Below are 13288 nucleotides of genomic sequence, written 5' to 3'. Positions count from 1 at the left end.
CAAATTTTTGTAATTACTACTTTCTGTCAGATGACACTCCTGTAATGCAAGCCTTGGCAATTAAAAGTTAGCTAATATAACATTAAAGTTTGGTACTCAAATACCGGTACTGTACTTCATGGAAAATTATTCAGGGGCATCATTACAAATTAAAAGTACCGTATCTATCAATATTATGCTGAACCACGTTTGGCCTACGACAGATAATTAATTTAGGCAAGAAACCAGCCTGAACACTGGAAAAGACATTTAGATTAATATCAGTACTCTGACATTCTATCAGTGAGATTAATCTCTCAATGCAGTATGGGTATTTATAGTTCTCAAAATTCTGGTTTATCAACTTCACAATTCCTCCCTCTAGAGACTAAAGACAATAAAAGATACAGTAATGCAAAATTTCAGCAATCAGGAAAAACTCATCATAAAATACTAACCAAAGAATTTTATGAAGTAAAATAAGGTACAAGACCCACTAGCAGCATGATCTTGATTATCATAATAATCAGCTTGTTAGTAACTCTAAGATGCAAATGGTGGTGGTCAGTACATGCCGATACTTCAACATATCCAGCGATAAAATGAATGAGGTATCCCAGTGTTGCAGCAAATTCAGCCAATGAGAATCATGAGTCCTAATATAAATCTATCTATTATTCATCTACATCACAATTTATTTGAGAAGCAAAATTTTTGCCTGAAAAGTTGCTTCTTCTTTGGGGGAGAAGAAACTGTCTTCATACTCATTACCAGAACTGTGTCAAATGTCTGTTATCAACACTTGACCAGGCTACAATGAAGTAACTCCTAACCTCCCACACTTCATACTCTGACACTGACCAAAGTACAAAATATAATGATCTACAAACCCTTCAAGAAATTCTGTGCCAAATTGGGTACATAATATTCCAGGCACTTTACTGCACTTCTGCATAAAAATAAATTACTAAATTCTGTGGAATCCTAAGAAATTCTTAACTACAACCCTCAACTTCTTTCTTTTGATTCATAACAACTGCACATAATGTAAAATTACCATCTAGAGCATCCTGTTCAGGTTACTCCAAATGAGCCAGAACTCCCCAAGTCTTCAGCTGACTGGCTTCTTACCCGTGGCATCCGTGATGCATGCATTTGGCGAGTGTCACTCCCTCTTCTGCGCCCACTTGAAGTCATCAGCACGAGGCTTGCACCCAGTCACCAGTTCTATCAGCCACTCCAGTGTGGTCCAGAAACCCAGCTTTTCCAATGGGTAGTTGAGCCAGCCGGTAGTGATGCAGAAATAGGTCTCATGAGGGGCAACATGGTGGATGCGGTGATGCCGCTTAGGCAGGATAATGTGCAGGTCCTGAGGAAAAAACACATTTTGTTACAAACACTGCATCATATCATATATTAAACACAAAATACTGGTTCTTCTGATTTATGTATGTGTGCCTAATTGTATCACATCAAAACACTTATTTCTCTGATCTCCTCTGACTGTGTGACCAATGTAGGTTATCCTTAACCCCCTAGAGGATCCAGAAACGAACAGGGAAACATAAAGAAAGGGACACCTATCAATGGCAAGCCCTATGCACATTTATCTTTCTTTTCTATCACCCCACCAAGATATTTATACTCCTTCACCAATTCATCTCTCCAATCACCACCACATCACATTCAGCCATCTTCTCGCTCAACAACCATCAACTCATGTTTATTTACATATACTTTTAGGAACCAATACTCACAGACATCCAAAAACACTGCACTGGCAGTCTGTGATGTTCCTGGAAAATGCAAGGCGTAAAAAGAACATGATACTAACAAACGTATGAAAAATAATGAGTGGACTGAATGTGTACCAAAAAACTGCAATGTCACCACAGCATTGGAAAAAATGACTGGCTTGGGTGGTGTTACACAAAGAACCTGTCGGAGGATGAAGTGAAAAGGTTGAAGAACGCGAAGAAAGTGACCTAAAGCAGAAATGCAGGTGGGGTGTGGCAGGTAGGAATAAGAAGAGGAACTGAGACTTTTTCATAAATGTCTGTGCAGTAAGAGCAATGTTCTCACTAAAAACCTATTTTAATCATGGAGGTAATTCATAGAACAGATATAACATGTACTTGGCAGAGGGGGAGGATGAAAATGATCAACAATACAGTAGTAATAAATTGTGTAATGGTGGATGAAAGACTTAGACAAAGAGCTAGGATAAGGTTAGAGAATCTAGAGATAAACTAAACTGCTGAAGGTTATAAGCTGAGATGAAAATCAGAGTACCAACGAGGATGTGAATGAAGAGAAGGACAAAGGATGTGTAGACTGATGTGAAGAAGAGCAAAACTGAAGCAGCTGATGTTATGTAAATGCACGTCCTAATAAGTGAGAAAGGTGTAATCTTGGAAAAAAAGAAAGCATCAAGATACAAAGAAAAATGCACACCACTTGTGAAAGAATGAGAAAACACAAATAAAGGCAAATGAACGAGAGTAATACAGATAAAAGAGGCAAAGGGAGTGGATGGCACGTAGATTAGTCATTGGTATTGGGGGGGGGGGGAGAAAGACAGATGATTACATGTGGTGGAAGGGGATGGAGATGTAAAGTTTGGAATGGTTGAGATGGAGTGACTGGTTTACTGTTTTCAAGAATGACATCTCCTAGGCCTGGAGATGTTGACTCAGTAACGTGTATCTTTACGTATATGATGATGGAACCAATTCTAAGCAAAATTATTCACAGCTCATAATGTTACTCTGAGGTACACACATCATCACCCTGAGAAAATCAACTGCAAGATGGTCTCTCTAGTCTTTCTTTACCATCCATCCATCCATCATCTAATCCAGTGTTGCCCCACGAGAAGCGTAGGAACCTGGGGCTAGGCAAGTTGGTCCTGACATTTAAGATGAGAGTGACCAGCCTCACTCATCCCTGAGTGGCATTACATGAGCAATAAACCCCAACCACCCCTTCGATATACTGTAGACCTGAACAGGCTTAGTCCGATTCGAGCGCATTCATTGCCCACTAAACTACCAGGCACCATAATCTGGTTACATGGTTGCCTAAATTGTTTCCTGGTGTACAAGAAAGCATTTGGCTTGTAACTCAGTGTAGAGTCACCCACAGACAGAAGGAAGAGGAAAGAATGAAGGAAAGAAAGACAGAAGAGGAAGGATGGAAAAGAAGGAAGGAAGAGAGGAGAGGGTAGGCACCCGAGAGGAGAGCACCACTACATTGAGTGAGTGGATGGTAAGTCCCCCCACCAATCACACGTCTTTCTTTACACCTGATATAATGAAAGACGTGTGGTTGGTGGGGTGCTCACCATCACCTGATATAACTGTACATCCCCTGCACAATATTCCACAAATTAAGTTTCACCTGAAAACTACTTACCATAAACACGCGTGCCTTTACTAAATATTAAGGTGATAAAGAAATGCAACAAACTGCCCATCTTACTAACCTGTAATAAAGTGACCCAGCGTGGGAGGCCAAAATAGGTGTGTGACCATTTGTGTATCTGCCAAAGAGAGGTTAATTAGTTTTCATAAATAAAAATATCATTACACTCTCATCATCACTGACTCAACCACAATACCCACTAATACACAGGGTAGTAGGCTCTAAAACCAGGAAGCAGAAAGTAGGAGAGCCATCAACAATGTGCCAAGCGAAACAGGTCACCCATACCAATTCACTAAACATTCAAGCCTTCAAAATTCTTGGTCCTAATGCATAGCAAAAATACTGGTATTTATTAATAGCCAGACACCTTAATCTCAGAAAAGGTGGCCACAAACATATCACGTCTGTCGTTCTTTCCTTTGACATCAAGTTGCCTTCTCTCTGACTTGCACCCTTCCCTCATATACCTCTCCTTAAGTAAGTGACTACTAGTATCTTGGGGGGGTGAGGATGAATCCATACACAGCAGTACTTCACTCATCCACTCTCATCCATCCATCATATTTAACAAAAAAGGCTCACACTATTCTTTTTCCCAGTCCTTTTACTCATTTAAACATACTGTAATGACCAAATCTCTCAATAAAATCAATAACATTCCCTTTAACCAAGACCAATATCAAACAACACAAAACTGATAGAAGCCAGTTTGGTTATACTGTAATATACCAAAATCTCTTTCCGAACTACACCCAACTACTATTTACAAGACTGACAAATTATGCTGACCAGAATATATTTACATATTTCTGGGGAAACAGGGCTCAATTCTCATACTGAAGTGTCACTGGGAATTATTTACTGTGATGCATGGAGAAAAAAAAAAGTAGAAGCAAGGACACAATTCTTACCTGGTTGGTGAGTGAGACAAAGATGGCAAGCAGGTAGAGGTAGGCAAACCAGAGGTAATTGCTCTGCACCTGGTCATTGGTGGTGCAACAAAAGTGGTAAGTCATATAGGTTAGGCCAGGAATGGTTAGCATGAAGTTGTCCCCGTTGGTCTCAATGAAATCGTGGCGAGTGATGGAGGTGGGGTCAATGTGATGCTCCCGGAATGGTCGGATGAAGTTCTGTTGGTAAAAGAAATGGTGAGGGAGGCAAAGAAGGGGAGATATATTGTCAGCAAAACAGGCTTTCTTGCACCTCTTCCTTATTGGTTTACATATTAGCTACTCCTAATTACTTTCTTGTATGTTACTTACATCTTTTTCATACCAACCCAGTATGCACAGATAACATGCAGTAGACTATTAATGCACTTCTTAAAAAAAGTCTTGAGGAATCTACTCACCTGATGAGAGTACATGCAATGAAGACTAAGTCACAAACTGACTTACAATCATTTCCCTGTTGTAACTTATGCATGTAGTACCAATGAGAAGCCTGCATGTGGTGGTGCCGTGCATCCTGGGTGGAGCAGATGTGGCATCCACCCGGGTTCCAAACCTCCTATTATTTCCATGCACTGTCATGGGAGGGCCCCTTGTCCAACGCAGATGAAGCACTGTTTACTACAAGGGGATGCCAGACCCCTACATGGTGCATGTACTGTACTGTACTATAGCTGTATGATGACCCCACAGAAGCACCCCAACCATCCAACCACATTTGGTTCACAAGAGTTTAAATCTAAGGGAGGGTTGTTCGCCTTAGTCGCAAATGACATTCAGGGATGAGGGGTGGCTACTCACACCTTAAATGTCTGGACTGAATAATATAATCTACACTCATGATGGGACAATAATGGATTGATGATAGATGTGTAAATATATGATACAGTAACAAGATTAGGCTCAATCACTGGCAACATACCCTTACATCATTAAATTTGTAAACTGTATTTATCAGTACTGTTACTATGGATGCACTAAGGGATACCATTCAGTGTAATAATATACGATATTCAGCCAATAAAATTTAAAAGGGGCTTAAAGCTACAGAACTTTAATAACCCTTGTTATCAGCTAAGACTACCATCCGATGAGCTGATTCCAAATGTAGATATCCTAAAACTGCATGCTCATTGGTTAGGCAGGCTCCCTAACATCTCTTCCTTAACTGCTTATTTATGCATATGACATTAATAACTTCTTGCATATGATTTATGCAATCTATCAACATTAGTTACAAAACTAAAATGAACAGACCAGGGAATGGGAAAGCACTGAATGCAATTAAGGACGAGGTGTTAGGCAGTCTCCTAGGCTGATAAGAATAGAGATCCTATAGCGAGTTTGTTTCCATCTGATGAAACAGGGCCACTCTCACATCTTGAATACTAGTTCATGGTTGTATGAAATTTGATAAGCCTTAGTTATGAGGCAGGAATTATTCATCTTGGTTACCAGTCAAAGCAATCCTCCAATCTGCCTACACCTGGCTATCAACCGAGCTGATGGAGGTTGGAAATCTTTGTCAGATGAAAACAACTGAATTATAATACTGAAAGGGCAGGGAGAAGTGGAGTTGCCCCACCTTGCCAAGGATGGGCAGTTCAACAGAGCCCCAGGTGTCGGCAGCCCAGTGCACCAAGCCAGATGCAAAGTCTGCCGTGAAGATGCCAGCCAGTGCCACTAGGAAGATGGTTGTTACTTTCTCTATTTTGAAGTGGACAGCCATGAAGTACAGGTTCACCACCATCAATGTAATGCAGATGCAAACACATACTATCTCTTGCATCCGCTTTCCTGCAACAGTATACACAACTGTTATCAACATGGACTATAACATACTGATTTCCTTCAACAGTCATGGTAAATATGCAATAGAAAAATTATGCAGTTCCCACAAAGTGAAACTGATAATTGTAAGGATGCCACACAATTTCAGGAGGTGAGTATATATATTTTTTTTTTAACTTGATCAGTCCATAGCACTGTGTTTTAACATGCAAAAGTGCCTAATACCTATAATTATAATTCACATTTTAATTGTACATGGTGTCTGAATGCAAAATGATGAATAAAAACAACTCTGCAACTAGCTATATGTGTAAGCAAACAAAGTACACGTACAAAGGATGCCATCATTATCATCCTAATGCAATTTCCTGTATTCATGGTGGGAAGCATGGCTTTTATTATCTTTTGGAAGGACATATGCTAAGGAAAGAACCCTCATATACACTTTCCCATCTCCTATGTTGGAGGTATAAGGCTGCTTGCATAAAAGTGCTGGGCTGTTAGGAAATCGCATCCCTATGGTAATACAAAGGCGTCATATTATTATTATGTATCAATAACATATATGATAAGGACTCCCATATCAAAATGTGACATATTTCCTCTTTTCAGATATTATCCAGCTGAGTCATGGTTTATAATACAATACAATATAGTCTTCCTCTCTCAATGTTACCCTCTCTTCAGCTCCCATCCCACGGTCACTCTTTAGATAGATCCACATTATCTCAAAACTGTGTTGTGATGTACAACAATGTGCCATAATTCTACAGGTTTTTCTCCACACCTGCCAAAACTCTCACCCAAAACAGAGACCTGGACATAGAGGTAGCTACTGTACCAGCCTGAGTTTAATATGCATCCTAAGTAAGTACAGTAACGTAACATCTAACCAGTGCAGTTTATATTGGCTGCTGAAGGTATTTTGAAAAGAGCCATTTCTTGAGGTTAATTTGTGCTCTTGGACAACCACCAAATTTGGGGATTTCCTTTTGCCAGCTGATATATCTCACATTCCAGTTTTATTCCCTATGAAATAATGCTGCAAATCTACCTATCTATCTACAGCTACACACCATAACACTATACAGGGTGGCCTTTTGACTCTGAATTAGTTGTTTTAAGGGGAGGGGCACTAACCCTCTGCCAACCGACTTGTTGACACAGAGGGTACATGTACGAGTTGGTTATATGGTTACCACCAAGCACTGTAAATTTCCTGGCTTACAGGAAACCACTAAGCTTGTCACTTCATGTAATGCTACCTGAGAAAGAAAGAAGTAATAAAAAGTGACAGAAAAGACGGGAGAAATAGGAGGAGGGCAGATACAGGAAAAGAATGACACAGGTAAATGAAGAAATATATATGCTGTAAATAAATCCTAAAAAGGGTGGAACCACCAATGAAATACTGTACATTGGTGGGAGAATGCTTAGGTAAAGTTGTACGCAACTACCGTATGTTGGTACACTAGGCTGAGTAATTCAGTCTATTAGCTATTTAGTTAGGAATGGTCAAGGGGGACTGGGGGGGCATGGTTCCCTCACACCATGCATACCAACACAACACCTTTGCTAAACATCCTCTCACCAACATGGTGGCATACCATTACCCCTTATCATGTGGACTATAGGCCAACATCATTGGGCATTTCACTATTGCTTCTAATCTTTTGGAACAATACTTCATGAAACATCAGAATATAGCAGAATGTGAGATATGTTGACTGGTAAAAAGAACCTGCCAAAATTCGATGGCTATCGACAAGCACAAACCGCTCTTATTAGCATGTACGGTACCGTAACCATTGAGGCTCCTCTTTACGCTTCAACCTATCATTGGTTTCACTCATATTTAATATAATATTTATTACCACAGCATACCAAACATGAACTTGTATGATTTACTGCACTAACATTATTCATGAAGTTGTCTGTTTTACTGTTAACAGCCCTCTAGGCATTAACTCTGGTTCTACTTTTAACACACAACGATGTAAAAATCCTAAGTTAGTTGTGGTAGCCATGTAATTTCAAACAATGAAAACTTTCCGTCACAGAAAGTTTTTGTCACTAACTACAAGATCTGCCATGTTCTTTCTACAATTCATCCCAACGCTCAACTTGAAGTGTATTTTGACTCACAAAAATGTAGCGTCAATTTCACAATATTTCCAACACTATATGGTATTGCATAAATAAAGACAAAAAGTATGGTCTTACTTTACACACATTTTCTCACAGGATATCAATAAAGCTTTGTTTCCAGTAAGCAGCAATCATCAATATAAATGGCTTGCCTTCTTTGGCACTGCTTTCACAAATTGGTTTGATATTATTAATAAACTTGGGGAAGTCTGGGAGGCTTTACAGATACAGCAGATGAAATTTGCAATTTTAAAAGAATGTCAAAATTGAATCAATCACAAAAAAATATTGGGGAAACCAAATTTGAATTTAACAAGGGTGAAAGAAGACCTTCAAATCTTTACAGAAATATTCCTGGTCATTAAGGCGAACAAATCTGGAATATTCAATTCATAAGTAGATGACTGGCTGTGGGCACAGTAAAGGCAACTAGGCTATGTAGAGGCAAGTATTGTCTCTTGATGCTTCCAAATTATACATGAGTTCATCCTGAATGTGAGAGATGGTTGAATATGGTCAGGTTAACTCTGATACTCCACCAGAACTGACAAGAAGAAATAGCCAGCATATTATTCAATGCATTTTCAACTGAACCATCTTTCAATATCTTTCACTAATTCACAAATGTCTGCCACTTCTCAAACACAACTTCGTGCTAGGGAATCAGACGGCATTACGTATACGCAAAAACATATCCGTTAATAAGGTCATCACCAAAGTTTGCCAGTTAATAACCTTCAACACGAATTTAGGCACACAGTAAAATTCCTGGTAATCATATGGGTGAATGGAGAATAACACTCAAGTATTTTCATTCCCGGTAATATTGAATCACACAAGGGGAATTACTCTGTTGGTCCTTGTTACAGCAGCAGCGGAGGCCTGTGTGTGAGAGGAAGGAGGCAGCAGGGGGTCCACAAATCCTGACCTGCCTGCCCTCTCTCTCACACCATCACGACAGTCACCAATCTCTCACCTCTGCTGTAGAGGCTAGCCAGCTCCTTGGCGCCTTTGTGGTAGGGTCCCCAGCGAGGTTTGATTTTCTCCTCTTCATTTGTGGCCGAGTTATCGTTAGGGTCTTCCTCGAGCATAGAGTTGTTGATGATCTGGTCCTCGGTCTTGACGGGACTCAACACAGAAGTCGCCATCTTGACCCGGGACTCGCCCAACACTGACTCAAATTCTCCACATCAACCCCTCTTCTCTATGCTGTACCATTTTCTTTATCTGGATAAAGGTGTATATTTTTCTTTAAATTCCTAAAATTCTTTTTTATTTTTATGTGCATTTTGGGGCAGTTTATATCAATGTAAACGTAATAGTTATACATACTATACGCCTGCTACATTCTGGTAGTATATTCAGTTTACCGATAATTGGTTTCATTTCATCTTAAACGCATTAAAATGTTGCAATATTATATATAATTCACATGAAATTTTACACGAACGAAGTAGGATAAATATGTCAATAACCTTCGTAAACAACAAGGCTAGTGGGAGGGTGCATGACGGAAACCTTGATCAAGCAACCCTTCCTCTCCAAACACAAATTCATCTCAGCCCCACCTTAGTCTGACTCATGACCCACAGCAGTGGTTCGTGTGATAATCTGAGGATTAACATAAGGGTCAAGAATAACAGCTCGCTATCCTGTGCCGTTACATAAAGCTGTAAACTCAGCTCGCCCTTCACGTAAGTACATTAATGAATAGTATCCTTACCACTCATTTTTTTTTTTTTTTAATTCACATACATTTACAGCTTCACAGGGTTCTGATAAGCTGACTGTTTAAGAAAGTGATATGATAGAGCTGATTATTATATGGTGATTTTGGTAAATGAATTGAAATATTGTTGTAAAAGGTCTGGAGTGCTTATACAACAAAAGAAGGTGGTGGGGTCTTGCCACACACCGTCCTCACCCAATACAGTTACATAAAGTTTTGGTGAAAAAAATTTACTCGTTTGATACAGCAAAACACTAGGAACATTAATGATACGGGAACTGTCCAAAAGAGAACCAGCTGAGGTCACAGCTCTAACTATACTTTTAGACAGGAAATTTTGAAGTGGACTGTATGACACTATTTTGATGAAAACAATGCCACTGAAGTTGCGCAGTATTTTGGCATAATGCAGGCGGTTGCTGTGCTGTATAATGTTACCAGCAAAGCCAAGTGTGCATTAATCCGTTGCTTAAGATTGAGTGTTGTGATGTAATAGAAACTGCTACTCTGTGCACCGTGAAAGGTTATGGAAAAATGTCAGCATAACTATATAAAGGAGCGGATGGTGAGCAACAGGTCACCGTAGCCTTTCTGCATTGATCTGTGCTTCGTTATGAAGGAAACTGCAGTTTTCTGGAACTTATGATTTCTCAGGAAAACCAAAGCATTCCTTATAGGTTTATTTACAGTCAGTCATGAGCGCAGCACTATTAATAAGTTCAGTAGGCCACTTGTACTTACACATTTTGTAGAAGAAATTAACGGTGCATTTAATATTACCTCTAAACAACTAATGCCTGTGGAGAACCTTTGCCAGCTAACAACTGACCTTTCCCATATACCTTACTGACGGCTCATAAAACTAAGGTGTTGGGTAACTATGAAATATTATTATATGTTTCCTAAGTTGAATAAAATCGTGTGGTGAGAGCCTGATATGAATTACGAATACTCCATCGGACTGAAGGGGTTAACTGTGACATTAAAATTATACTTACACGAGGGAGGTGGGTGTGAGATGGGGGAGGGGTGTGTGAGATGGGGAAAGGGCAGCATAATGGCAGGGGGCAGGGCAACATGGAGGCAATTTGTTTGTGGCCACCCCTTACAGAGTTACGGGTTCTGGCTGTAGATAGATGTTGGAATACTTTAACGCGATTTTTTTTTGTCTTAACCATAACAAAATCGTCTGAAGAGAGCAGGAATAACAAAGTAATAATAATAATAATAATAAGTCGCCATTCTGTAGGGGTTAGATATCCTGATGAGAGTAATGACATTGGAATAAGTTGTCATTAGAAACACTGAAATAAACTGAAACACGCTAAAAGAACAACAGCGTAAGGGAGGGATGGATGGTGTGAGAAACGAAACAGAACAATAATAACAACAACAGCAACAACACTAAGCCTGATGAACAAGAAGGACAAAGAAGACAACAGAAGCAACACTAAGAATAGGTTGGAAAACAAAGAAAAAGAATAAAAGTAACAAAACTTCAAAGGAAAAAAAAGGAAGGAAATACTGAAGACTAAGAAAAATACAAAGACAAGGTATTTATAGACCTTTTGAGAGAGAGAGAGACGCAAATCTATGAGAGAGAGAGAGAGAGAGAGAGAGAGAGAGAGAGAGACGCAAATCTATGTAAAAATCGAGCCTCTACAAGACGATTTTATTGAACCTAGATTAAACCCTAATTTACTGAACTCAGACTAAAACTCGAAATTCTTAAACTTAAAACCCTGTGATTGATTGAACGTAAAACCCTCTAATGTTCTGAACTGAGATTAAAACTAATAATCCAGCTTAGATTACAACTTCTGTATACACGAAAGAGTTAATGATGGCCAACCCACTTCATCATAGTCTCTGAAAAATAATAATAATAATAATAATAATCGTCTGAAGGGGTGCAAGTGAGAAGAAATACCACTTTCTTGAACTGGATAAATGCTTAAAAAAAAAAAAAAATCCTGGTACAAGGCTCGTATTCGCCCCTAACACTTCTCCCTTGGAGATTTATTTTGCTTATTACACCTGACCTCTCTGTATTGCATTATCATATCACCATAGTCTACATTACAAAACAATATCAACTACCTATATCCAAAAATAAATCGTTAAGGAAGAGGTGTTTGGGAACTTTGTGAATGCCCGGTACCAGCCTATAGCGTATGGTCATAATTAAAATCATATCCATTTATTTATTTACGTATTCATGTATGTATGTATGTGTATGTACGTACGTGTGTGTGTATGTATGTATATGTATGTATGCAGGTATGTGTATGTATGTATGTATTTTTACTTGACCTCTAATCCCCTGTCAGCTCAGGTGATGGCCAGGTGTAGTCAGACAGGAGGGTGTAATAACCAAGGAGACTCATACCATTTACCCGAGACTGAATTTCACGCCACCAAGACTTAGCGTTCAAGAGTGACCCAGTTCCCTCAGGTGAAGACAAGGCGATAATAGAAGAAAATGAACGAAAAAAATGAAAAAAATGGGTGAGGTAGTTAAATTTGCTTAGACTCTACGTGAATATGGTAGTGTGTGTGTGTGTGTGTGTGTGTGTGTGTGTGTGTGTGTGAGAGAGAGAGAGAGAGAGAGAGAGAGAGAGAGAGAGGGAGAATGGGGAGACAAGAAATAAGTCAAAATAAGAAAGAGGAAAAACGAGAGAGAGAGAGAGAGAGAGAGAGTTAATGGGGAGACAAAAAACAGGTCATAATGAGAAGATAGAAAAAAACGAGAGAGAGAGAGAGAGAGAGAGCTGCTTAAGACTTTTTGTGAATACGGGGTAGTGGTGTATTGCAGTGGAAGGTTGGGCAGGTTGCGTGTTTTACCGCGGTGTTCCCTCCCCTCTCTCTCTCTCTCTCTCTCTCTCTCTCTCTCTCTCTCTCTCTCTCTCTCAGTTACCTCCCATCCCTTCTCTCCTCCTCTTTCTCTCCCTCCTCACTCCTCCATCTCTAGTCTCTCCTTCCTCTTTTCTTCCTACCTTTCCCCTTCCTCCCTTCTCCTCTTCCCTCCCCTCCCCTCTCATCCCCTCTCCCTCTCTCCTTCTCCCTCCCCCCTTCTCCCTCCCTTTCATTCTCTTTCCCCTCACGCTTTCCTCTCCCCCTCCCCTCCCCTCTCCTCCATACACAGCCTTACTGCCATTTTAAGTAGCATACAAGTCCTTTTCCTCCCCTCCTCTCTCTCTCTCTCTCTCTCTCTCTCTCTCTCTCTCTCTCACTCTGCTATGGACCATATTCTAAGTGACAGGTA

General features: G+C 39.8%; 2 protein-coding genes across 2 annotated transcripts in view; one reads left to right on the top strand and one right to left on the bottom strand.

Annotated features, from left to right (window-relative positions):
* Positions 1 to 1144: 1144 nt before the first annotated feature.
* Positions 1145 to 9442, bottom strand: Kua (Plasmanylethanolamine desaturase Kua). The gene is made up of 5 exons (XM_080279061.1): positions 9271 to 9442; positions 5941 to 6152; positions 4317 to 4535; positions 3464 to 3520; positions 1145 to 1348 (listed from the first exon to the last, which is right to left on the bottom strand). Exons 1-5 carry the CDS (start codon positions 9440 to 9442, stop codon positions 1145 to 1147), a joined length of 864 nt encoding a protein of 287 aa, XP_080135187.1.
* Positions 9443 to 11541: 2099 nt separating this feature from the next.
* Positions 11542 to 13288, top strand: part of LOC145408279 (solute carrier family 49 member 4 homolog) — a 37419-nt gene continuing 35672 nt past the window's right edge. Inside the window, exon 1 of the mRNA XM_080279049.1 lies at positions 11542 to 11576. The gene's annotated coding sequence lies outside the window, so the exon portion shown is untranslated. The remainder of the gene's footprint in view (positions 11577 to 13288) is intronic.

The sequence above is a fragment of the Coenobita brevimanus genome, chromosome 8 (genome assembly GCF_032717465.1).
Source record: "Coenobita brevimanus isolate Jiangsu-jjx chromosome 8, ASM3271746v2, whole genome shotgun sequence".
Taxonomy (NCBI): Eukaryota; Metazoa; Arthropoda; class Malacostraca; order Decapoda; family Coenobitidae; genus Coenobita; species Coenobita brevimanus.
The sequence above is the reverse complement of the archived record's forward strand: the minus strand, read 5'-3'. Positions and strand labels throughout refer to the sequence as shown.